The 23,614-nt window shown below is 36.4% G+C and overlaps 1 protein-coding gene across 1 annotated transcript in view; it reads left to right on the top strand.

The window, feature by feature from the left end:
- Positions 1-23,614, top strand: part of glu (structural maintenance of chromosomes 4-like protein gluon) — a 52,009-nt gene that overhangs the window by 27,009 nt on the left and 1,386 nt on the right. The window contains exons 14-19 of the mRNA XM_071584420.1: positions 109-235; positions 2,885-3,074; positions 11,954-12,098; positions 12,417-12,590; positions 14,033-14,269; positions 18,824-19,056. Of these exons, the coding sequence (XP_071440521.1) occupies positions 109-235; positions 2,885-3,074; positions 11,954-12,098; positions 12,417-12,590; positions 14,033-14,269; positions 18,824-19,056 (1,106 nt within the window). The remainder of the gene's footprint in view (positions 1-108; positions 236-2,884; positions 3,075-11,953; positions 12,099-12,416; positions 12,591-14,032; positions 14,270-18,823; positions 19,057-23,614) is intronic.

Raw genomic sequence — 23,614 nt, 5'->3', positions numbered from 1 at the left:
CAATCTTTGTACCTAAAGGCTAAAAAGTAAGAGATCGCATGGATTACATTTTCTTGAATTAATTCTTAGTTTATATTTAAGTTGGCACGAATGTGATTTTTCTTTTAGTCGCTTGTGGAGATGGATGCTTTGAACAAAATTCAGTTGAGAGATCAGGAGGAAGCTCTCAAAAGAGCCACTCCTTCTGCTGCACAAGTAAAAGCTTTGACATCTGTTTTGGAAAAGGCGCAAAAAGGTAAGTGTATGGTATTTTTCTAAAAATACATTTAGGAGTGTTTCAATTTTTTGAAACATTGATAACAGCTTTTTCAATTCTGTAATTTGTGTTGGTGATTAAACCTTCATAATATGGCAGTATGCATTTTTTCCTTAACTGTATCTATCATGAAATTGTTTCAAATATTTAATGAATATACTTCAAAATTGCTCAAATTTAATTAATTAAAACCTTTTCTCATTGTGAAAAATTTGCATGCTTTACAAGCTAAGTACATAAAGCTCATGAAAGGTGGACTCAAAGAATAAAATATTAAGGTAATATGTATATGCTGCTTGTTAAATGCAGTATGCTATAACATCAAATTTGTGTTGTACCTACCCTCAGTTTGCACTTTGGAGGTTTATATAAATGATTTGTACTTCAAGATACTCAGTGTCCAATGCAGTAAGATATATGATAAGAATAGTAAATTTTTAGTTGAGAATGGAGATAAAGCAAAGAGATAATAATATACAGAAAATATGTTTGATAAGTTAGGAATGTTTTGGATTATAATCATGCATAGTAGCTTAATTTGCATATTTCATCTATAGATGTATTTTGGTGCCCTGCTGGCACATGGCGATAATGCAGCTTTATATGCTTGTTTCAAAGTTTTTATTGGGCAAGGTTTTTATTTAAACATCTGCAATTGTCAAAGAAAATAGTGAAAAGCATTCAGGGAATTTCACTTTTGTCAGTTGCTGGGCTCCTTGCACAATTTTTGTCACATGATTGGGTTCAGATATGTTCAGGGTTGTACAGTTTTTGGAATGTGAAATAATTAGCATCATAAGTAAGAAACTTCATCATTTTTGCAGTATTTTTATTTGTTTATTTAACATCTTCATTGGAATGAGATTGGACTTCATAGTCCTTTCTTATACCCAACCCTTATAAAAGGTGACCAATCTTATTTAAGGATTTTTCAAGAATATGCAAAAATAGTGAAGAAAGGTATTATAATACAATTGTAGGTTTGTTAACACTATATAGAACTATGTTGAGTTTGAGACAAAGGCAACTTATTTAATTTTACTGTGAATGACTTCAAACCAAAACTCATGAATTTTAAAGCTGTTTTATTTAAATACATAATTGTTTTATTGTGTGGGGATATTAGCTAATTGGCTCTTTGCCATTTTTATCATTTTCAAAAATGATCATAAAAGTGACGTATTAAATTAATTACATGTCATACGATTGATGAATTCACATGCCTCATTGATTATGATAATTCAATTTTTCATGACTATAAATGTACATTTGTTTATGGCATCAATTTAATCTGTCATCTGTTTATGAATGATTTCGAATTATGAGGATGTTGCTTTGATATTACTGACTTCAAATATGATGCATAATGGATCCTTCTTTCTGCTGAAAAAGTATTCATGCAAGAAAATAAAGTATTCCTATGGCACTATGGATGGTGTTGAGGCAAAGGTTTCCTTTGGACTGAAAGTGAGATAAGGATGGATAATTTTACAAAATCCCTGGTTTTCAAAGTTTTTTTTATTGATGAGGAAAAAGCAGAGTCTAAGTTGTAGTGGGCTAGTTTAGACTAGGGAAAGTGAGTTTGTAAAAGAATGGATGATAAAGGTTACATTTTTAGTTAAGATAATATATGAAACAATCTAATTGATAGATATCTGATGCCTTTTACCTAAGTTTTAGTGATTCATTTGTTAGGTATGGTTTCAAACATCATTTCTATGTACATTTTCTCATGCCAAAAAATCTTAAATGGTTTATGCTTGGATTTATAATAAATATAGGCCTCTACGATATGACAATATGATAATTTATGACTGGTTGCCCCTAACGACATTGGCCTTACATTAATTGATACATTGTGGACAAGCATTATCAGCTGAGTGAAATATCATTTTTTACATGAAAAGAGATACAATCCTGTTGTTCAATTGTAAAGCGTAGGTACACAGACCTTCTTCATACCATATTGTTTGACTTACATCCCACAGTCACATGCATACATGAAGCATAATTATATGCATTCGTCAAATGATGATATACTTGAAGCATTTTAATTTCATTTAATAGATTTTATTTGATTCAAGTGCTACTACCTCTTGTAAATTCGATTTTCGCTGTGCCACAAAGGTAAATTGAAGTGTTTAGAGAGTCATTAATGACATTACCAGTGCTGATTTTCAGTTTCTCAACACTCTAATATTAGGGAATAAGTCGTGGTTGTATGGATACGACCCTCAAACAGAAGTGCAGTCATCAAAGTAAAGGCATTCCCTGTCTCAAGTCCCAAAAAAGCCCGAAAAGACAGTAAAATCCAGGTAACGCTCTCTTCTTCAACAAACCAATCGCGCATCCTGAGGGCACACCTGGACGCCCACTAGAAGAGCTAACAGTTTACCATGAAGGAGTCTTCTGCCCTCTCTGTGATGCATTTCAGGGCTAATGACTGGATCTGTGGAGGTGTAAAACCTGTGGTTGCATCATAAAAAAATCTCCAGCTTATTCGTTGTGCCCATGGAATAAAGAGCATACTATATTCAGAAAATTATTGCATGTGATACTTATGAGTACATGTGTAGCATTTCTCTATTTGTGTCTGACGCTAATTTTATCCTCTTTTATCCTAATTAGTGTATAAGAAGGAAAGTGAAATAGCTGAAGAAGTTCAAACTAAGGTTGAGGCCCTGTCAAACAAAATCAAGGATATTACTGGTAGCCGCACTAAGGCTGCTCAGAAAAAACTTGATGAATGTGTAAAAAGAATTGAAAAAATAACCGCTGAAATTCGTCGCCTGAAAGTAGCAATTAAAACTGCGGAGCGGTAAGGAATACTTTTGATCAAATTAGATTACTTAAATTTCACATTTTTAGTTCACTCTGTGAAGTTAATGACTCAAATTAATGTATACAAGGTCTGTCTGGAATGGATATGGAGGCGAAATGTTTTTGAGAATAATAACCTACCTGAGGTAATAATGAGGCCTTAGTCTCCTTTGAAGTACTCCCATTGGGACGTCACCACTAATCACGGCACGCCCTTCACTATTCAAAACAATCGGCTGAGTCCTTGTGCGGAATGGTCATCAGCTGCCTCATCACATTCTCTTTTATCTCTTCAACGTCAAGAATTTTGAGCTGCAGTTGCAGGGAACTTGCTCCAAGCTGCGAACAATAACCCACGTTTACTGGAAAAGGTCACAACTGGAGATGAGTCATGGGTCTATGGCTATGTCCCTGAAATGAGAGCCCAATCTCTCAAAGACTCTGTTGATGAGATAAAGGAGAAGGCGTGGAGGCAGCTGGTGACCATTACGAAAATGGACTTTGCCGAATGTTTTGAGAAGTGAAAGAGGCGCCGGGATAAGTGTGTGAGTTATGAAGGGGACAAAGGCCTCATTCTTTTAGGGAGGCTGTTTTTATCAAAATATTGCATAGCTGGATCCTTTCCAGACAGACCTATTACATGCCTGTGGTGGAATTTGAAATTCTAATATTAGCTTATTCTGAAAAGTTGTTTTTGATTGTCATTATAAGTTCATGCTTTGATTGCTTTTTTGTATGGGTGTGTTTCTCTAAGTGCGGTTCCATGTCAATCCTTTCTATCTTTATATTATCTATTAAAAACCCATTGTTTATGCCATGGTGGCCTTTTTACTTCCGTTTCTGAGTAATTCATTTCAATATCCAATATGGTCTAAATTATCTGCATCTAGGCAATACACCTGAAATGCTTATAGTGCATGTGGCTGGGGCTTTATGACCCCAGTCATACTAGAGTTGGAGATGTGCCCAGAGGATTGTTTAATGCTGATTTATTATTCATAGTTTCTCTCTCTTTTATCATAAAATATCCTGGTGGCAGCCTTTGCTTAACTTTTTGATTGGTCCTACTTATTATTATAACCTTTATTTGAAGGTCATCAACCCATTTAATGAATCTGAATTGCTTACTTCCTTTGCATATTCTCATGCTCTATTTATCTCCCATCATAGTGGTATCATTTTCTGGTGCTCCCATCATGCATGCCTAATCTTGTTCATAAAATTTGGATCCTACAGGATCCTGATTTGGATGGTACATCCTGTACTATCAAATCGAAAATAATATAGGTGAGTTTGCTTCAGATCACTAGATATCACTTGATGGCAAAGGAAAAATTTAATTGTGGTTTTGGTATGCTGGTTGTTTATGTGATTTGATCCAAATAAATAATAGGTTGTAGCTTATGGTTTTCCCATCTATTCTTAGTTAATTTATAATGAAATACATGTGGTAATGAAAAAATGATAATTTCAGAGCATTATTTAATAGCTTTTTTTGGTTAAACCCATTCCTGCAGGCCCTGCTCCCAACTCATGTAAATTATTATAGTGTGTGTGTTTTGGTTACTTTTTACATTCCATGAAAAATCAGAGTTCATCAGTGCATCAGCAGACATCCCAGTGGCAAATTCAATGAGAAATATATGTAAAAATATTCTTTCTTGCATAAAATGGTAGGCATTACTTAAAATACTATTTAGTTTGAGTAAAGACCTGTAAAAAATGGTTGTAATATGTTGATAAAAAGGTTTAAGGGTAGGCTGAAAACTAATACACACATGCTTGTAGATCGCAAACAAAGTGACCTTCAGAAGCACTCCTGGTGGCTAGTGGAAGTAACATTCCCCCTCAACATGCATGTGCAGCTTTGAGGTCGGTTTATTCATCCGGTGTATTTCAAGAAGCGGAAGTATTGAGACTTGTTCTAGTACTATTTCAACGTGAGTTGAAGAGTGTGCTGTTATTGAATATTTAACTGCTGAACAAGTTGACTCCTACTGAGATTCATTGTTGTTTAAAAGCTCTTTTTGGTGATGGTACTGTTGATAGGCCTACTGTAAAAAGATGGGTGGTGAAATTTCATGATTGCGAGCTTGGAAAATCCATAATTGTTGATGAAACACGCAGCGGACGTCTGATGGCTGCCACAGACGATAAACATTGCAAATTTGTGGAAAATTTGATTCAAAATGGTCAGTGAATAACTCGAAAGTGTATCGAAAACCATAATGGAATATCCAAGGAAGAAGTTTGTCATGTTAAAGGCAGCCTTGCATCAATAATCTTGCAATTTGACAACAATCATCCTCACACCTCGCATGCAACTGGAGAGGCTGTGCGAAACCTGAAATTTAAATCAATTCCTAACCCTCCTTATTTCCCTAATTTTTCCTCAACTCGAGAAACACCTCAAGGGTAATCATTATACCTCAGACAATGAGGTGAAGGCAGTTCGAGAAAAGTTGGGAGAGTTTTTCAGTGACGGAATGAAAAAACTTGTTACATGTTGGGAGAAATGTGTTAGCTTGAACGGTGACTATGTTGAAAAATAAATTTATGATTTTAAAACTTAGAACTTTAATGTAATGAATAACTGATCGTAGCAATTTTCCACTTGATAAAATTTTTATTTTACGACCAGGTTTCAATGTATTACATCATCATCAGGTAACAAAGTGAAGTTGTGTGCCGTCTTATATACATTTAAGATTCTGGAAGGAGGGGAGTGAATGTGGTAGGAAACGAGAGGGGGAGGGAGAGAGCCAGGAGGAAAGGGGGGAAGACAAAGGAGATATTTACGAAGGATAGTGGAAACAGCATTTCGACCTTGTTAAAAACAGTACACATAGTCTTTGGGTGCAAAGTGGTCCACTTGGTGAATGACAGCAGTCACCACTAAACCATCGGCAGCTAGGACGACGCCAGAATGTGGGCCGATGGTTGGAGGCCAAGGGGATTAGGCCCTTCTGCAAGGGCGGTGGCGGAATACCCCTCACTTAACTCACACACTAGGGGGGGGGGCTCTCAAGGACGGGGGCGGTTGTGTCTCACGCGTGGCCCCTGTTTACCAGCAAAAGTTGATGGAAAGGAGGGGCAGGAGGAAGTGAACTGCATGTCATTGAGGAGGGGGTTTTCTTCTTTACTCGTATCAAGTGGAAAAGTGCTACGATCAGTTATTCATTATCTTTCACTTCCATCACATCACGCCTGAAGCTGCTCAATTTGAACTTTAGTGTACTTTTTGCCCAATCTTGCTATTTGTTTTTGTTCGAGCTCTACAAGCATGTGTGCATTACTTTTCAGCCTACACTCATATAATCATGATTACATGATTCCGTGTATAGATTTTCTGTTTTATTTTTTGTAATGCCCCCACAGCATGCATGTCTAGTGATATTTGTTTTCAAAATTCAAATGCCATGTTATTAAAATACTTTGAATATTTGGTCTTATTGGAAGTAAGGCATGAGCACTGGAGTATATGACCCGGGTTTTAGTCACGTAGTTAAAAGGTGAATTTCAACCGAAGAAAAGAGTGTGTACTTCTGTTAGAAATGAACAAAAATCCTCACATGGAACATATAGACAGTGGCAGTGGCAAAGTTCAAATTTTTCAACTATGTATTATTTATTGTTTACGTTGAATGCAAATGCAGGACTCAGAAAGGTCTGTTGTTTCTAAGAAGTTTTTGTCAAAACAAAATGTGCACTGCTAAGTGAACTGTATTTGTCGATGGTTTCTCACATTTGTCAATGCTACAATGGGTTCTTCATTATTTTGAGCATTATAGTAGTAAAAAGGCATTTTCCAATTAAAAATAATTGTAGTTTGCCCTGCAATTTTATTTTTAGTGTACATTTTAAATGTTCATGGGACCTCCAAGAAATGATTCAGGAGTATAAGGTACATGTTGGAAATTATTGAACCTGAATATTTAATTTGTTGCAAGTGTATATTTAGCTGATACATTACTCAGTTAAACATTGTGCAGGACTTGAAATGATCCAAAAAAATGGAATTCTTACATATCTGCAAATTTATTGATCATTTAGAAAATCAATAGCATAAGTGTTGATGTATTTTCACAATATGCATTATTTATAGTTTTTTTACATTGATGAAGTGAAAGGTTTTACTATATGTGATCACCAATCTGCAACAGAATGAGCAGTAATAAGTTAATTCGTCATAAATTACCAAGGATAAAGTTATGCTATCCACATTACAGTTGGAAATTGCCATAGAAGGGTAGCCCTGGATTGCACATTTAACTGGTTTGTACATTCAGAATCCAGGGTTCTTTCAATAACTTTCTGCCGAGAGCAATGTGAGAATATTGGTGTGTGTGTGTGGACAAAATATTAATTGTAACATGACTTATTTGAAAAGTAAACTAGATCACACATCAGGGTTGGGTGGCCTTGCCCCGTACCACTTTTGGTCTACTAATACCTAGAAAATAGTTTTTAATGGCATGGGTATTAGGAGGCATTTTCTGGACTTTCTTGAATGGTAGGGACTCACTACCACTTTCAGGGTATTCTGCATAAAATTTTGTTGATGAAAGTGGTTTATTTTCTTCAAGTGTTACGCAAAGTTCACATTTCTGTCTTCAATCATACCAGACATTTTTGTTTTATTTAAAAGGTCTGGGAATGACCCTATTGCTCTTGGAGCACAATATCTACATCTGCATAAATCCCTGCAAGCCACCCTAAGGGCGTGTGGTGGGGGGTGTTAGGTTGCCACGCATAAACTAGAATAAAACCACATGCAAAACCAAATCCTGTTACCTCTATGCAAATATTAGATTCTTTATGCACTCAGTAAAACCTCAATCACACGAAAGAAAGTACTTACATGTCACAATATTTAATGACGGGATACATACATTCAAATCATGCTGTAGAACTCTTAAAAATATGGGTCTTTAAATAAAAAGAAAAACATGCAGGAAGAAACATGCAAGATGTCAACACATATATACTTTACCGGTTCTAATTTTCTCCTATGTGATTGTTGTCTTGTCTTTTATTATCTCTTCTGGCACGAGAAAAAAAATGACATTTTAAATCTATCTGTTCTACAGTAAATCTCCCTGATTTTACATTAATGATCTAGTCTGCCATAGTGAATGGAGGCCTGTATTATGTTATTAACATCCTCAGATAAATAACCTGCCTGAAATGTATGCTGTAAATTTAACCTTTATTGTGTAAAAGCCTAGGGTCAACTAGTGGCTCCCATCCTTATTCTTTCAATAGTGTTGTGACACTGCTACCTTGTTCATAACAACTTTTCATAAACTTTGCTGCTCTTCATTGCACTATATCTAGTTCTGAAATTGTCTGCTTTGAGGATCCCATACATTTGCAGCATACTCAAGGCTGGGCCTAACTAACATGAAATAAAAAGCTCCTTGACCCTTTCATTACAATTTCCTAGTATTCTTTTTATGAATCATAACTTTTTATCAGCTATTCTGCAAATTTTACGATTGTTTTTCCCCCAGGACATATTCATAGTTTTTGTTACAACCGAGTATTTGACTGATTCCATGTGGGCAATGTTGGTTCCCTGAATAGTGAAAGTGTTTTCTGGTGAATTACTTTTCCTCTGAAAATTCATCGAATCACATTTAGGTCGTTAGCTATTGATACTCTATCTTCATAACTGGATATTTCCCTATATATCATGGTATACTCAGCAAGTAGACGAAGTTTACTGGAAACCTGAGACCCGATTACATTTATGTGTGAAAGAAACAATGGTGGACCAATGACACTTCCTTGTGGGACACCCGATGTTACTCTTAATGTGTCCAATGATACCCTGTCTATTACGACCCTTTGTTTGCGGCCTGTTAGAAAGTTATTAATCCAATCAATTACTTATTTATCAATCCCACTGCTTCCTATTTTTTAGAGCAACTTTTTATGAAATACGGTGTCAAATGGCTTTTCAAAATCTAGAAATATAGCATCGACCTAATCGTTATTTTCTCCCAAGACCAAAATGTCATGAACAAAAAGTACCGGTTCGGTCTCGCAAGATCCACCCTTTTGGAAACCATGTTCATTTGTTGTAAGTAAATTCTGAGAATCGATATATTTCATGATTGAACTTACAATTATGTGCTCTAAAATTTTGCATGAAATGGATGTGAAAAAGATTTGTCAGTAATTACTTAGATCTTCTCTGTTGCCTTTTTTAAATATGAGATTGACATTGGCTATTTTCGAGGCTTTTTTTACTACGTGATCATTTAGGGATTTATCAAATATCATTTTCAGGAAAGGAGTTATTTCTGAGGCCATTGCTCTGTGAACACAAGGAGGGATTTGATCAGGGCCTGGCAATTTGTTTGGACTGATGTCTTGCAGCTGGCATTCGATTCCAAGAGAAGATATTATTATTTCAGACATGGGTTCATGGGAGCAATCGGGTAGTGACTTGCATTGTTCCTCTGAACGATTATTAAAAATGCTTTGAAAATAGTGGTTTAGTGTTTTAGCTTTTTCTAAACTGGTGTTAAGTTTTTGCCTGATGTGATGTAGGGATGGCACTGATGGAACTATTTTCCTGGACCTCCTGTACATATGACCAAAACGCTTTTGGATTTTCATCCTGATATTCACCCAGTCTTTTACTTATAAATTCTATTAACGCCTGGTGACATGTTTTCCTTGCTAAAAATTTGGCTGTTTTATAGTTATGTATTATTTAATTTCGTTTATTGATAGACTTGTCCGTATTACATATTGTTTATTGTTAGGCTCGTCCTTTTGTTATCTCCTCATTTTTTAATACCATACTCTTTGGGGTTTTAATGCTTTACGTAATTTTATGTTGTATCATCTAGGTTCCCTCCCGTTACTTTTAAATTTACAAGATATGTGTTTTTGTATTGTAGCCTTTGTGACGTCGAGAAAAGCACTCCACAAACTCTCACTGTCTGTTTCTGCTACTTTCTGTTAATGGACCATAAGACTGCTCTAGGTCTCGCCTTAATCCTTTGTAATCAACCCGGTCCAACAAATACTTTTTTCTTCTGGGTTTCTAATTTTAACTAGCCCTATTCTGTAGTCACTTAGTCCATCAAATGTGGCTGTATTTAGGACAACTTCGGATAAATTTGTGGGTAGTAGGTCAAGTATATTTTTTCCTCTGGTGGGTACTTCTTGGTTTAACGAATGTGATGCAAAAACATGAAGCAATGACTCTCATGGCTCCTTGTCCTTACCTCCTGCTGTGAAACTAAAGATTTTCCAGTCTATGAACGGAAGATTGAAATCCCCTCTTATAATTGTGTAAATGGGAATTCAAACTAGTGACCTCTCTTTCTAGTTCTAAAATTGATGTTTATTCCCGTAATCTGTAGTATACACAAATATAAACTCTTTTTGATCGAGGGCTCTTGATGGAATACCAAACACTTTCTATGCCACTCATTAGGGAAAGATTCACTTCTGTTTTCGTGAATATCTTTAACAGCTATGAAAAGTCTCCCCCCAATCCTCTTTCTTCAGTCCCTTCTGTAAATTCTAAAACCTCAAGAAAAAAATCTTCTCCTCTGCAATTTCTTGGGATAATCAGTTCTCAGTTCCTATAATTGTATCGCCTTCAGTAGTTCTAATCATATGCTAAAATTTTGCTATTTTGTTTATCAAACTTGGGCATTTTGTTGTCACTGTGGAGATTCTTGATGTCCATTCTTGATCAGTTAATTGTGATTTCCCTTTCTCATGCTACTTACTCCGGGAATTATATTTACCTGCTCATTCTCATGTGCTAAGTCTAATATTTCATTACATATGCTGTGATTCTCATGACAATTATTTTGTCTAGGACCTGTGTAATGTTTATTTAGTAAATTCCCACTAGTTGACTTTATCTCAAACCTACCAAATATGCTAAACTCTCCTCATATTTTCCTGAATCCTAGATGCTACCTTCTGCGATGCCTCAACCTTATACTGTACTCAGGAGCAATTAAGAGGCTCCCGACACATCTCAAGTCTATGAAGCCCCCTGAAATTCCCCAGCAAAAATTTTCCAATTTATTCCTTACTCCTTCAATCCGACTCCAAACCATGCCATCATGGGACAATTTAGCTGATGCTTAACTTTACTGGGACTTAAAACTCCATCCGGACCAGCTTCACCTCTGAATTCAGTTCCTCAAAAGAATGCAGAATTTCCTCGGATCAGCAGTGCGTGGCATCGTTCCCCCCTACATGTGCTCTAATTCATAGCTTGGAGCTACCCACGTCACGTGCAGCCTCCTTCACTGCCTGCATCACCTGAGGAAACCCATCTCTTGGTATATGCCATGAGGACGACAATCCAACATTGCCCTCCCTTTGGAGCCTATGGCCTATGTTGTAGGTGAGACATTATACGGCGGACATTGGAACTGCCTATCGTAATAATTCCCTCCCTTCCCATTCACTGACATCTTTCCAAGGCAGCCAACTTGGAGTAGGGGTAAGGGAATGAAAGAAAAAGAGCACTCCCCTATAACCAGTCAGCGGGATACAAACAACTACACGCCACAAAGAATAACTGCTACCACCACACAAAGAAAATAACTAGCCACTAACAAAACAAAAAAATATAAGCAAATCAATGTATATGTTAACACTGTACCACGCTTCACGGAACGAGAAAGCACTGAGTAGCAGGCAGGTAGGTTGACTCGGGTAGGGTCAAACGGGTTCTCAGGAGCGAGCTCCAAACATGTCTGTCCTCGCCAAGAGACAGGGAGGGAGTGGCCTTGAAAATAGCTGGGCGTTTAAATATTTTCATAGGTATAAAATGAATAAAGAAAGCTTTTTGGTTGTCTCATCACTTTTTAACACTCTCTTTGTTGATAGGAATGCAAAAAAATCTGCAGATAACATTCAGAGGTTGGAGCGTGAAATTCAAAATGCAGAAAGTGAAATGAAAGAAATGCAAGCTGAGCGTACGAAGGTTGAGGAGATGGCAGCAGATGTAATGAGGCATATTGAAGAATTGGCGGTAAGTTTTCAATTTCAATCAAAAGGTTGGTTTTTAATTGGTTGAGCTCACCTAGTGCTAAGCTTAAAAGCGTGTGGAATTCACTCATCGGTATGGGGTAGTTCTTTATTCCCTATACTGCTTATAGTATCCCAGGAAGAAAGTAAGAAGTTAATTTTTAGTGGAGGTTTCTTTGTGAAACATCCATTCATTATTGATTTGTTTCAAGTTTGAGACATTTCCTGGGCTACTCACTACCTTATTTCTTTTTTCTGTATTTTTATTATTTCTCCTTGATCATTAATCATTGTTATCTCATTTTGGAATTTTTGTTTATAGAATAAAATTGAAGGTGAAAGTGAGGGTACATGTGGGTTAAAGAGAGAGGTGGATGAAATAACCAAGGAAGAAAACCAGCTGAAGAGTTCATTATTAAAAATTGAGCAAAAGTATGAATCTATACAAGACAGTGTAAAAGAATGGAAATCAAAGATTGCTGTGACTCAAAAGAAGGTATGTAATTTTTTGGCAAGGTGAACTTGGAAATATGTCAGATTCTATGAGTGAATTTTGCCTACAAATTGCAAATTCGTCACAAATATATGCAATACAGAGAGACCACCATTTCACCGAACTAGGATATGGGAGAATAGTGGAGTGAACATCGCACAATCATTGATAGTAAGACTGAAGTACACAATAATAATCGCCCACAAAAGATATTTGCACTTCTCAAGTTAAGTGGCATTCCATTCCCAAATTAAGGGAATGAGATCTTATGATTCCATTTGAAGAGGCCATCAAAAAGCTTGGGAATAGTTATGGATGCAGTCATAAACTGGAAGGCACTCTACCGTAGTGTAAAGAGGACATTCTTTGTTTCAATCTGCCAACTGTTAAAGCCAAGAAAAACATTAATACTGAACACTCAAATTTCCCTCTCTTAAAACCTACAACTTCCCCATTTTGATAGCTGTTGTCCAGTGTTTTCCACAGCGAACAAAAAACAATGCACTGGGGGTTGAAATAAATGTTGCTGTGATATTTCTTTATGACCTTAGCGAATTGGATCATGTCAGTCAGTATTATACAAATCTGGAATGGGTTTGTGTCACTTATATTTCCTTATTGTATCAAGTATTCAAATCATATCCATAGACTGCACAGCATACCTAATAAGATGTTCCATATTAAAAACTAACATGCTTATAACTGCCCTCGTCTGGCCTCTCCCTTCTGATCAAAGACTTCCCCCATACAGCTTATCTCAATATTAACTCCTGTATAGTCTAAGCTATTTGAATCTGGAACTCAGTCTTTGACAAAATATAAAAATAGTAATTGCTTTAATTTAAAAATGTATGAATTTTTACTTAATGCACATATCTGAAACTGAACATGGCAATTGAAACATTTGATATGAAATTGACAATGATGTAGCTTGTGTTTCCATTCCTTATATGTGTAAACTCATATTCTCTTGGTTTCAAGTATATTTTCATACGTCATGTGTATTTGAGGCTGGAATTTAAAACTGCTCATCATAATAATTGCTTTGAAAATGGTAATTTTATGTTTTATATTTTTGTCTAGTTACATTGCTTGTATATGAATTTTTTGCTTGCACATTATTGCTTTGTTTATGCCTATGATATGCAAAAAATGTAATGAATGTATTATCTCATTGGTCTAATAGTTTTGTGAACATTTTCTTAATTTGTGGTCTATGGATAACTATCCAAAACAATTCAGTAAGGGCAAAGTAAATATTGGGTATGAAGTCATTTTAAAATGTGTTATAACATGTTAATGTATTAAATAAACCAATTTAGTGTGGCATAAAAGTTAAGAATGCATTGTTTTTACATCAGAATTAAAAATACTCTTTATTTTGTATTGTAGCTACTTCTTATAACAAGGTACTGAAAGAATTTAACTGTATTATTCTCTTCTAGTTAAATGGTTTGGTTCTTCAAGATGTTCCTGATGTGGACTCTGTGCAAGATCAGAATGAAGAAAATGAGGATGAAATTGGGAAGGAATTGAAGCAGTTAACTGATGAGCAGTTGGGTGCTGAAGGTCCGGAGGCTATCAACATTCAAAACCTTCAGTATCGTGTACAAGTCTTAGAAGAAAAAATTAATTCTCAAGACAAACCAAATCTTTCTCTTGTACAGGAGTATAAGGCAAAAGTAAGTCATGGATGAAAAATTGTCTAGCCATGATCGTCACCAAAGGTGCATATCAATGGTTACTTCTGTCTCGGACTTCAGGGCCTTCATTTTGCCTACTTCACTCAGGATAGTCAATCAGTTAAGAAAATATAGAAAAATTCAGGGAATTCTAATTAAATTTCTCCTTAGCTTTCAAGGGAAAATCACGAGAATGGGGTTGGATTTAAAAAAAATGAAAGGTTTTTGACACGTATGATATGTGAATTGGGATATTTCTTGAAGAGGTTAATGCTTCTTTTAGTTATGAGATTAGTTTATGTTTGGTGGAGGCCTTTGCAAGCAGGCTCTGGTATAACATAAAAACTATTGACTCTCATGTGGATCCCTGGTTTTTGTCAGGCAAACAGATTCTTAATGCTGCTGCGGGACTCAATTTTAAATGTATTTTTGGGATTTTTAATGGGAAGCAAATACACACTTCATTTCACCACGTTTACATATATTTTATGGTACATCAGCGCTGCATGATGTTTTAACAAATATTTTGTCCAGTGTTGATTTACATTTATACTCTTATATATGTATGCATAGTATGTATGTCTTTTCAAATGGTTCACTTCAACCATCAATATCTGGTTTTTGTTCACAACTCGAAGTGTTGTGGAGAAATTATCACCATTTACCTAGTGATAAATTCCTCAGTCACAGTTTTGTCCCAGCAAAAGAAAGTCATCCTCAACTTGTTATTGTAAATATGAGAGTTTCCATACACAGTATTCTTGAGTGAAACCAGAAATCTTCCTAAGGTCGTAGGTGGAAGTCTCTGGTTTTAACTTTTGGTCGAAAATTCATGATTTCTTACTATTTCTATTAATTTCGTATTCTTTCAATAAAGTGCTTGAAAGAACCACAGCTTTTAATTACTTTAATTTTTTAATAACCTAAAAATCAAAAGTGACATGTTCTCCTAGAAAATACCTAATGCTTTCCTTTCATTCATAGTATCTCCACATGGCCTTCTAGGACCATATTAAGTAATATTTATTATTTCATTTGTCTATATTCTTTATCAACACGAAGAAACCATGTGATGATATCGATAGTTTAAAATCAATCTGTGACATCCATGCTGTGTTTATGCTGTTGGCCCAAACAAACAAGCCATAACTTAGAAAATTTCCTATGCCAGGCCATGCTCTAGATTCAATCTTTATTCCATTTTGATGGTTTCATTTACGGCCTTAATTTGGTAATTTTATTTTTTAATGCACATCTACAGCTTCTTGTTAGTAAGCTAAACCTTGGAAGTTTTTTGTAATTCAATTTTGGAAGGCAATTTTCTTGTTAATAAATTGGTAGAAGGAATGGACAGCCTGCATTCTTCCATGAGAACTCATTCCAAGAGATCTTATCTGCTTCAATTTTCAGTGTGTTTTATTCACTAAATTTAGAATCGCTGCATTGAGTTCTTCGTATTTCCTTTTTATTCAATACCCCAGCATCATAGAAACAATATGACTTAACCTTAAAAATGGGAGGTGATTCACTCTCAATCACCCTTTCGTCCATTTCAGGTGTAACTTCATCAATTTATTCCAAGTCCTGTCCTGTCTTATGCCCTGTAATCAGAGTCAGTATTTACGCAGTTTTCTTCCTAATTCATGCAAATTTCGCATATTTCTTTGTCGATAATTTCTATCATCTGGTTATCAATGCATTCGACCATAAAATGACTTTCACAATGGATAAATAATTACATTTAAATGCATGTAAACAGTTAAGCCCCTGAAATCATAGAATTGTGCCAGCAGATACAGCATCATGATAAATGTTTTTATTTATGAACATTTTGTGATAGATATAGTGATAAGAATTACAAGGTTGAAATTACATGTATATGCACTTCCTTGCCCTTGAAAAAATACTCGAAATACCGCAAATTTTTGAGCATATTGTTGTGCTGTGACATATTATGAAGAAATATATTTGAAGTGTATCCTGTAAAATGAAATAAGCATGAAGGATCTCAGTTTTTCCCGGCGTATTGTATTCAGGAAGTTCTCTCGGGTTTCCCACCGGGTCAGCGTGGTGTGCACCGACGTTTCGACGGCTAACTCTGCCATCGTCTTCACCCTGAAGACGATGGCAGAGTTAGCCGTCGAAACGTCGGTGCACACCACGCTGACCCGGTGGGAAACCCGAGAGAACTTCCTGAATGAAATAAGCATATTTGCGAAGAAACCATTAGCTTAAAAGTTCTTGAAGTAATTCAGTAATAAAATACTTCCTAGTTTTCCTAAGGAAGAAGTTAGAACTTTTGAACTAATATTAATGGAAAGATACTTTTCCCAGGAAAACAGGAATGGGTTAGAAGTGCATTTTTCTTTATATATCTAGAGCATTTACCGGTCAAAATAAATGGTGAGCTATGTAGCAGAGAGGGAACATTCTAGTTTTTTTTTATTTTTGAACAGGAAGATTTATGTGGAAAAGGCTACATGGCTCTTCCACTGGATCTGTTCGACCATCATTGACGCCAAAGGTTTGGCAAACGAGTTGTTTTCCATCCTTAGGGCTGAAGACACAACGATGGAAAACAACTCGTTTTCTAAACCATTGGCATCAATGATGGTGGAACTGACCTGTTGGAAGACCCGAGTAGCCTTTTCCACAGCAATTCGCCGGGAAAGCACGATATCAGGAAGAATTATGTTTTGGGGAATATAATTATTATTTATGTATGCACTGTGGAACCTTGCTTAATGAGCATATTACTTCCAGAATCTTACTCGTAATGTGAAACACTTGTTAAGTGAAACAATTTTCTTCGTATAAATTAACGGAAAATAAGAAAATGCATTAAAATATTATGGATAAGGTTTATTCAAAGAAAATTATCTATACATTGTTTCAGATGGCGAATTACACCTTCAATTTTTCTTCTATTGTTGAATGAAGAACCTGGAATGTGAATTCGATTATCAGAACAGAAGTAAGATTTAACCTGCTCTTCTGCACTTCTAAATTCCAACTTCCTTGTCCTAAGCATCATTGTAATATTCAAAGTCTGAATTTCAATGGTGGGGGTGCACTTCCACCTGCTGCTGGGCATGATGCCTGGGGCTAGTGCTGTAGTTGCTATGACTCATTCTCAAGTTCATGCCCATCATATTTTCTTGGGGGAATTGATTAAGATGGTTTCCTGTTGCCTTTGTGGATTTTTTAACAAGACGCCATCACTTAAATGAAAGCAATTTGGTTAGATGCCTTTGCAGCTACCTTATTGAGGGACAAATGCTGAGCAGACCATCTTTCATCTGGCTGTTAACCTTTGACCCATCTAGTACGAGAGAGACTGCTGGGAGCAATTATCACTCCTCACCAGCACAAATCTATGTGTCTTTGAAATTTGCCAGCCCTTCCACCGTATCAAGTTGATAGTCCATGGGAAAGGTTCGATAGTATAAATAACCTTCAAATATTTCATATTTCATCTGAAAAACCTGGCGCTTCCCTGGAAGGTTGCTCTTAACTATTTTTCTGGCCAATGCATTATAGCTGAGTTACGTGATGTCAATGTTAAGTTCAGTAACATGGGATGGTTTGCAAAAAAGTATTTACACGGATTCCAAAGACTCAGGAGAAAACTTGCAAAATGGGTGCTACATTCATGAAGGAAATTGGGAAAAGTTAGAAATAAGAATCTGGAGAATGAATATCAGCCTGCAATGTATTGTTTTGGTTAGAATCTTAAAAGTTCATAAAAGCAGCCCCTTATTTCTGAGGTTGGAATCAGAGAAAGTGCAAAATAAAAAAGAAAATCTTACTTCTGCCTTTTTTATGTACATTTTTTATTTTTCTACATGTACTGCTTATAACATTAAGAGAACCCTTGCTTTTTGCCCCATAATTTAATTTTTCTCCATGTACAATGTTTTGGGCATGGCAACTGAGAAAATATTGAGAAATAGGTTTCAATTTGCCAAAGCTTCATATATTCAACTATTCAGTTTTTCAGTTAGAATTAAATCCCTATGTTCAGATTGTCTTGGGCCTGTAAATGCTCATGTTTTCTTCACCTCATGCTTGAGCATAAACCAGAACTGGGAGGTGGAAGAGACTAGGTAATAAATAATGTAACAGATTACTCGTTATGTTCTGGCATCCCACGGAACCCATGCATATTTGTTTCGGTAAGCTTTTGAGTCTTCATGCTGTATTTAAATTATGTATTATTTATGGTTTTGTATTAACCTTACGGGGAGTGCATTTGGCCACAGCCTGGAGGATCCTGGTATCAAATCCAGGTGGTGCCTGTGGACACCTTACCAAATTCAGACCATAGGTGACAGGAAAAGATGCAGACCTTCCTCACATGCCTGTTAATGTGGAAGTTTTGCACTTACCGTGACTTCATATGAGAAGAGCCCTCCCATTGCCTATGAACACCAACCATAGGGTTGATTACTTTGGGTGGCTGGAGTATTATTTGGGGTACCCCTTCATGGAATGAGGAAGGGTGTTTTGTTATTCCTACATTTGATAAATGAGGCGAATCTTTTATTTTCGTAGCAAGACCTGTACCTCCAGCGGATTGGAGAACTAGAGGAGATAACTAAGAAGAGGAATGACCAGAGGCAATTTTATGATGATGCTCGTCGGAAGCGTACCCAAGAGTTCCTGTCAGGCTTCTCGACAATCACTTCCAAACTGAAGGAAGTGTACCAGATGATAACTTTGGGAGGTGATGCTGAACTAGAGCTTGTTGACTCCCTTGATCCATTTAGTGAGGGTGTTAACTTCAGGTAAATCATTATTAGATGTACTATCTTGGCTCTTAGGTTTCCTTGGTGTTTATCAGTGGTATTTCTCTCAATTTATTGGGTCTTTGCTGCATAGGTTGACATTGTTGACTACAGTTTTGCTCTGAGTGTGGCACACTTCGACCTGAAGATGCTGGTTGGATGCTGTTGGCCAGCTAAACTTCACAACAGTGTCAATCTATGTGGTGAAGATCTGAAAACTGGAGAGAAATTCTACATATTATATTACTCAAAAATATAAAATATGCTTCATATTCTACTGGTCTCAGAACAAGGGTTATTCCTCAAGCAGTAATCTTAACATTTTTATCTGCATAATTTACTGTACAAATTTTGTGTTGTTAGCCGAGCGTGTAATGTATACGTGGTACATGTTTAATTGATTTGACCTCAATATTGTATCAGCAGCAGCTGTTACAGGCTGCTTGGTTCATCTATGCCCTCTTCTGGTGATGGAAAATGCTTTCCACGAAGGGGTTTCTTTGCATTGGGGAAGAGGGAGAAGTGGGATGGGCCTCGGCTGTTGGGAGGGTGAGGAACACACTTCACATTGATTTTTCAGATATACTACCTTGATCAAAAATTTCCCGGAATTTATTCAGAAAATTAAAAATACAAGTTTATTCATCTAAATCTATATTGTCCCCTTCAAAGTAATCCCCATTGACTGCAACACACTTATGCCAGCGCTTGATCCAATCCTCGAAACATTTTTTATACTCGGTTTTCGGTATGTCCATCAGTGCTTCCTGCGATTTTTCCATTACTTCCTCTCGGCTGCTAAAACGCGTTCCCCGTAATGGTTTTTTAACTCGATCGAACAGAAAGAAGTCACAGGGAGCCAAATCAGGTGAATTCGGTGGCTGTTGGATGGTATTTGTTGCATTTTTCATCAAAAAATTACGAATAATGATAGCACTGTGCGACGGTGCGTTATCATGGTGCAAAATCCACGAGTTTTCTGCCCACATTTCTGGTCTCTTTCGGCGAATTGCTTCACGCAAACGTCTCATAACGCCCAAATAATACTCTTTGTTTACTGTCTGGCCTTCTGGCAAAAATTCATGATGCACTACACCGTTGTAATCCATGAAAACCGTCAGCATTGCCTTCTTTTTTGACTGAAAACGACGTGGTTTTTTTTGGTCTCGGCTCATTTGGTGAACGCCATTCACTTGCCTGATGTCTGGATTGCGTGTCGTACTCATAAACCCACGTCTCGTCTCCAGTAATGATCCTTTTGATGAATGTGGGATCGGATTCAGCCTCGCAAATCATGTCTTTTGCGACGTCAACACGGTCTCTTTTTTGCATGAAATTGAGGTATTTTTGCTGCTACACGACGGAAACCCAAATCATTAACCACAATGTCTTGGGTGGATCCATAGGCAATGTTCAAGTCCTCCGCTATTTCTCTGATGGTTAATTTGCGGTTATTGACTACATTTCTTTTACTTTATCAATTTTTTCACCGACTTTCGATGTCAATGGTCTGCCACTGCGTTCATCATCTTCGATTGACTCACGACCACTTCTGAACCGCTCGTGCCACTGGTAAACGACCGTTTTTTTTAGAGAATCGTTGCCGAAACACTTTTCCAACATTTCCAACGTCCGTGCGCCACTAAATCCGTTTTTTACGCAAAATTTAATACAAGTTCGTTGTTGCAAATTTAAATCCATTTCTGAAATTGTAAAAAATCGCCAACACACACAGAGATAGATGTACTCTTGGCTACGTAACTTTTGCAAATGTCAAGTTATGACACTAAGATTTAAAGGGAATATCAACAACAGATGTACCAATTTAACAAAAAAAACAGAACTCAAATCGGAACGATGGGAGCGGCACACGGTGGTTATTCCGGGAACTTTTTGATCAAGGTAGTAATTGTAATTTCAGCATGAGTTTAATTAATCTCACCAGGCAAAAACATGCATCATGTGTATTTATTCTATTCCTTTTGGGTAGCACCCGATGACATTTTCATGGTTTTTATATTTTAATATCGGTTATGTTTTAAATTTTATATCTTAATGTTATTTAATGACATTCTCTCATGATAGCAGTAGCAGTGCCCCAGTTGCTGCATGTATGAGCCCCAGGTCCTTCTTCCTTTGAAATTCATTGTATCCCTTCTTTAAACATTTAAAACCATTTTATAGCTGTGCTAGAGGGAAGAACAGTCTTATTTTTCATTTGTATCCCTTCTGTAGCATTGCACAGGCCTCTGCTGTTGAATTTGCTCTGGGAAAGGCAAAATTTCAATGCAGCATCCTACCTTTTTTTGTTACCTTAATCGTTATGTGAGGCAAACTGAACATGCTTCAACTTGGATTGGCTGTTGCAGACACAACAGTGGAGTTGAATTGGTGAAACCTCCCGCGTATATAATTTTAATGCATTAAGCTAATAATATAGCATAATATTAAATTTTTGTACAGTAAATGAGTTCAATGAAAATGTATGATCACTCTATATTGAACACTCCTTTTGCAATGTAAAGTTACACATTCATGCATTTGTCAGTGGTGGAAGATGTAAAGATGTAACACTCTGGAAAAGATAAGTGAAGGTGAGTCATAATTAGAAGAAAAACATATTATAATATCACCTATGATGCAAAAGCTACCTTATTTGTCTTTTTTTAATGTCAGCATTCCTTTTGGAAATCTTATTTTAAGAAATAATATTGAATGAAAATCATGCCTCTTACCCATTAAAAATCATTTGAGAGAACTATGGGCATGACTACGTAGAGATGTTCTGCTTCCAGCACACAGTGTTTTCAAGGTATTGAAGTAACCACTGATAGTTTTTATGCATTACTATGATGTTTCAATTGATCTTTCCAACTGTCATTAGTGAAATCAGTTGTAACAGTGCTCTATTGCTACTGTTTGGTTTGTACTAATTTCAATAGAATTAATTCCTTTGTGAGGATATTTGAATGTTGTTAGCTCTGGCATAACTTTATGGAATTTGCATAACATATTGAAATGAAATGAAATTATTGACTTTGTTATTCCATACACTTAATTTAAAAACATGACCCAGGTTTCGATGTTGAACGTCATGATGATAACATTGAACGTCAAAACCTGGGTAGTGTTTTTAAATGAAGTGTGTGGAAATACAAAGTCAATAATTTCATCCAATTTCAATGGGATATTTTAAGTTCTGTCAAATTCATCCTGTCGCTTTATTTCATACCTTACATTTCTTAATCACTTGTTGAAATGCAAATAGGTAATCTGTGCATCCCCCGTCTAGCATAAAGCCATACTACACTCCCCAGAGTTTGTTCAGTGTTAAATTTCATACTCTTTCGATCAACACTTAAGTAAACATTTTTGCCGAGAACATATACTTGAAAGACTAATTATTCAATAATTTTTACATTATCTCATAAATTATTAATATTGGTATTCAACTGGTTAAGGTAGGTTTTAGGTGGACAGGTGTATAATGGCACAAATATACATATCCTTGCCTCTCCTGACAAAACACCACCTGACATCCGACACTTATGAAAGCCCCTCTGCATGCTTACTTCCTCCCTTCAGTTTATTCCACAACCCTATCCTATTCCTGCCCCTTCATCGCTTGCCTAACATTCTCCCCTCTATCACATTCTTCAACGCACCATCATCAATCAAAGTGCTCTGCATTCATCTTATTGCCTCTTTAATTTCCCTTTACGGTCCCCTTGCTTCCCCCACCATACCCAGCATTTCTTATTTGTTTTCCTTTCTGTCCACTTAATCTTCTCCACACCAACATCTCAAAAGCCTCCAGTCTACACCTATCATATCTTGCTTCAATGACCATGTTTCTGTGCAATATAAAGCCGTTTCAAATAAAAGTTTTGGTGAACCTTTTTTTAGCATCCTAACTCAATGTCCTCGTCAATGGAAGCCCTCCTCCTTGCTTAAGTTTCTTTGCCTAATGCAGTTCATCTTGTGTCCCAACTACAGGGTGCGGCAACAACTTCCTTTCTTGAAGGGGTTTTGTTTTATAAAAAAGGAAGTTATGTTGCCGAACCCTGTACTTTGACCATTTCGCTCCAAAACACTTCTGAGATGGATAAAACTTTCCACCTGCCCAAGTTTAAGAAATCCTCTTTGAATATTTTACTTGGCTTTCCTCTTTCTTGAATACTGCATAAACTTTGGTTTTGTTTGCATTTGTTCTCATCCCATACCTATTTTACTGACTTGTGAATGTGCTCAGCAATGTTTGCAACCCCTTGGGTGATTGTCAAACCAAGGCTTCAAATCTGCAAACTTAATTTATATTCTGCATTCTTCACTGGTTTTCATTCCCCTTTCCAGTTCTTCCCATGTCTATTATGAGTCAAATTTTTATTCCCTTAAATATCATGCCACCCATGATTCTCTTGAAGATTGTTTTTATTTAAACTTAGGTTAAGGCGCACCATTTAAAAATTCTGAATCCATGGACTGTGTGGATATTTTAAGTCAGCACTCAGAAATAACAACTGATGTACTGAGGTGCTTAGTTCATGCACCAACTTAC

This window comes from Hetaerina americana, unplaced genomic scaffold (genome assembly GCF_022747635.1).
Source record: "Hetaerina americana unplaced genomic scaffold, ioHetAmer1.1.p SCAF_19, whole genome shotgun sequence".
NCBI classification, from domain to species: domain Eukaryota; kingdom Metazoa; phylum Arthropoda; class Insecta; order Odonata; family Calopterygidae; genus Hetaerina; species Hetaerina americana.
This window is presented reverse-complemented; position numbering and strand designations above follow the sequence as displayed.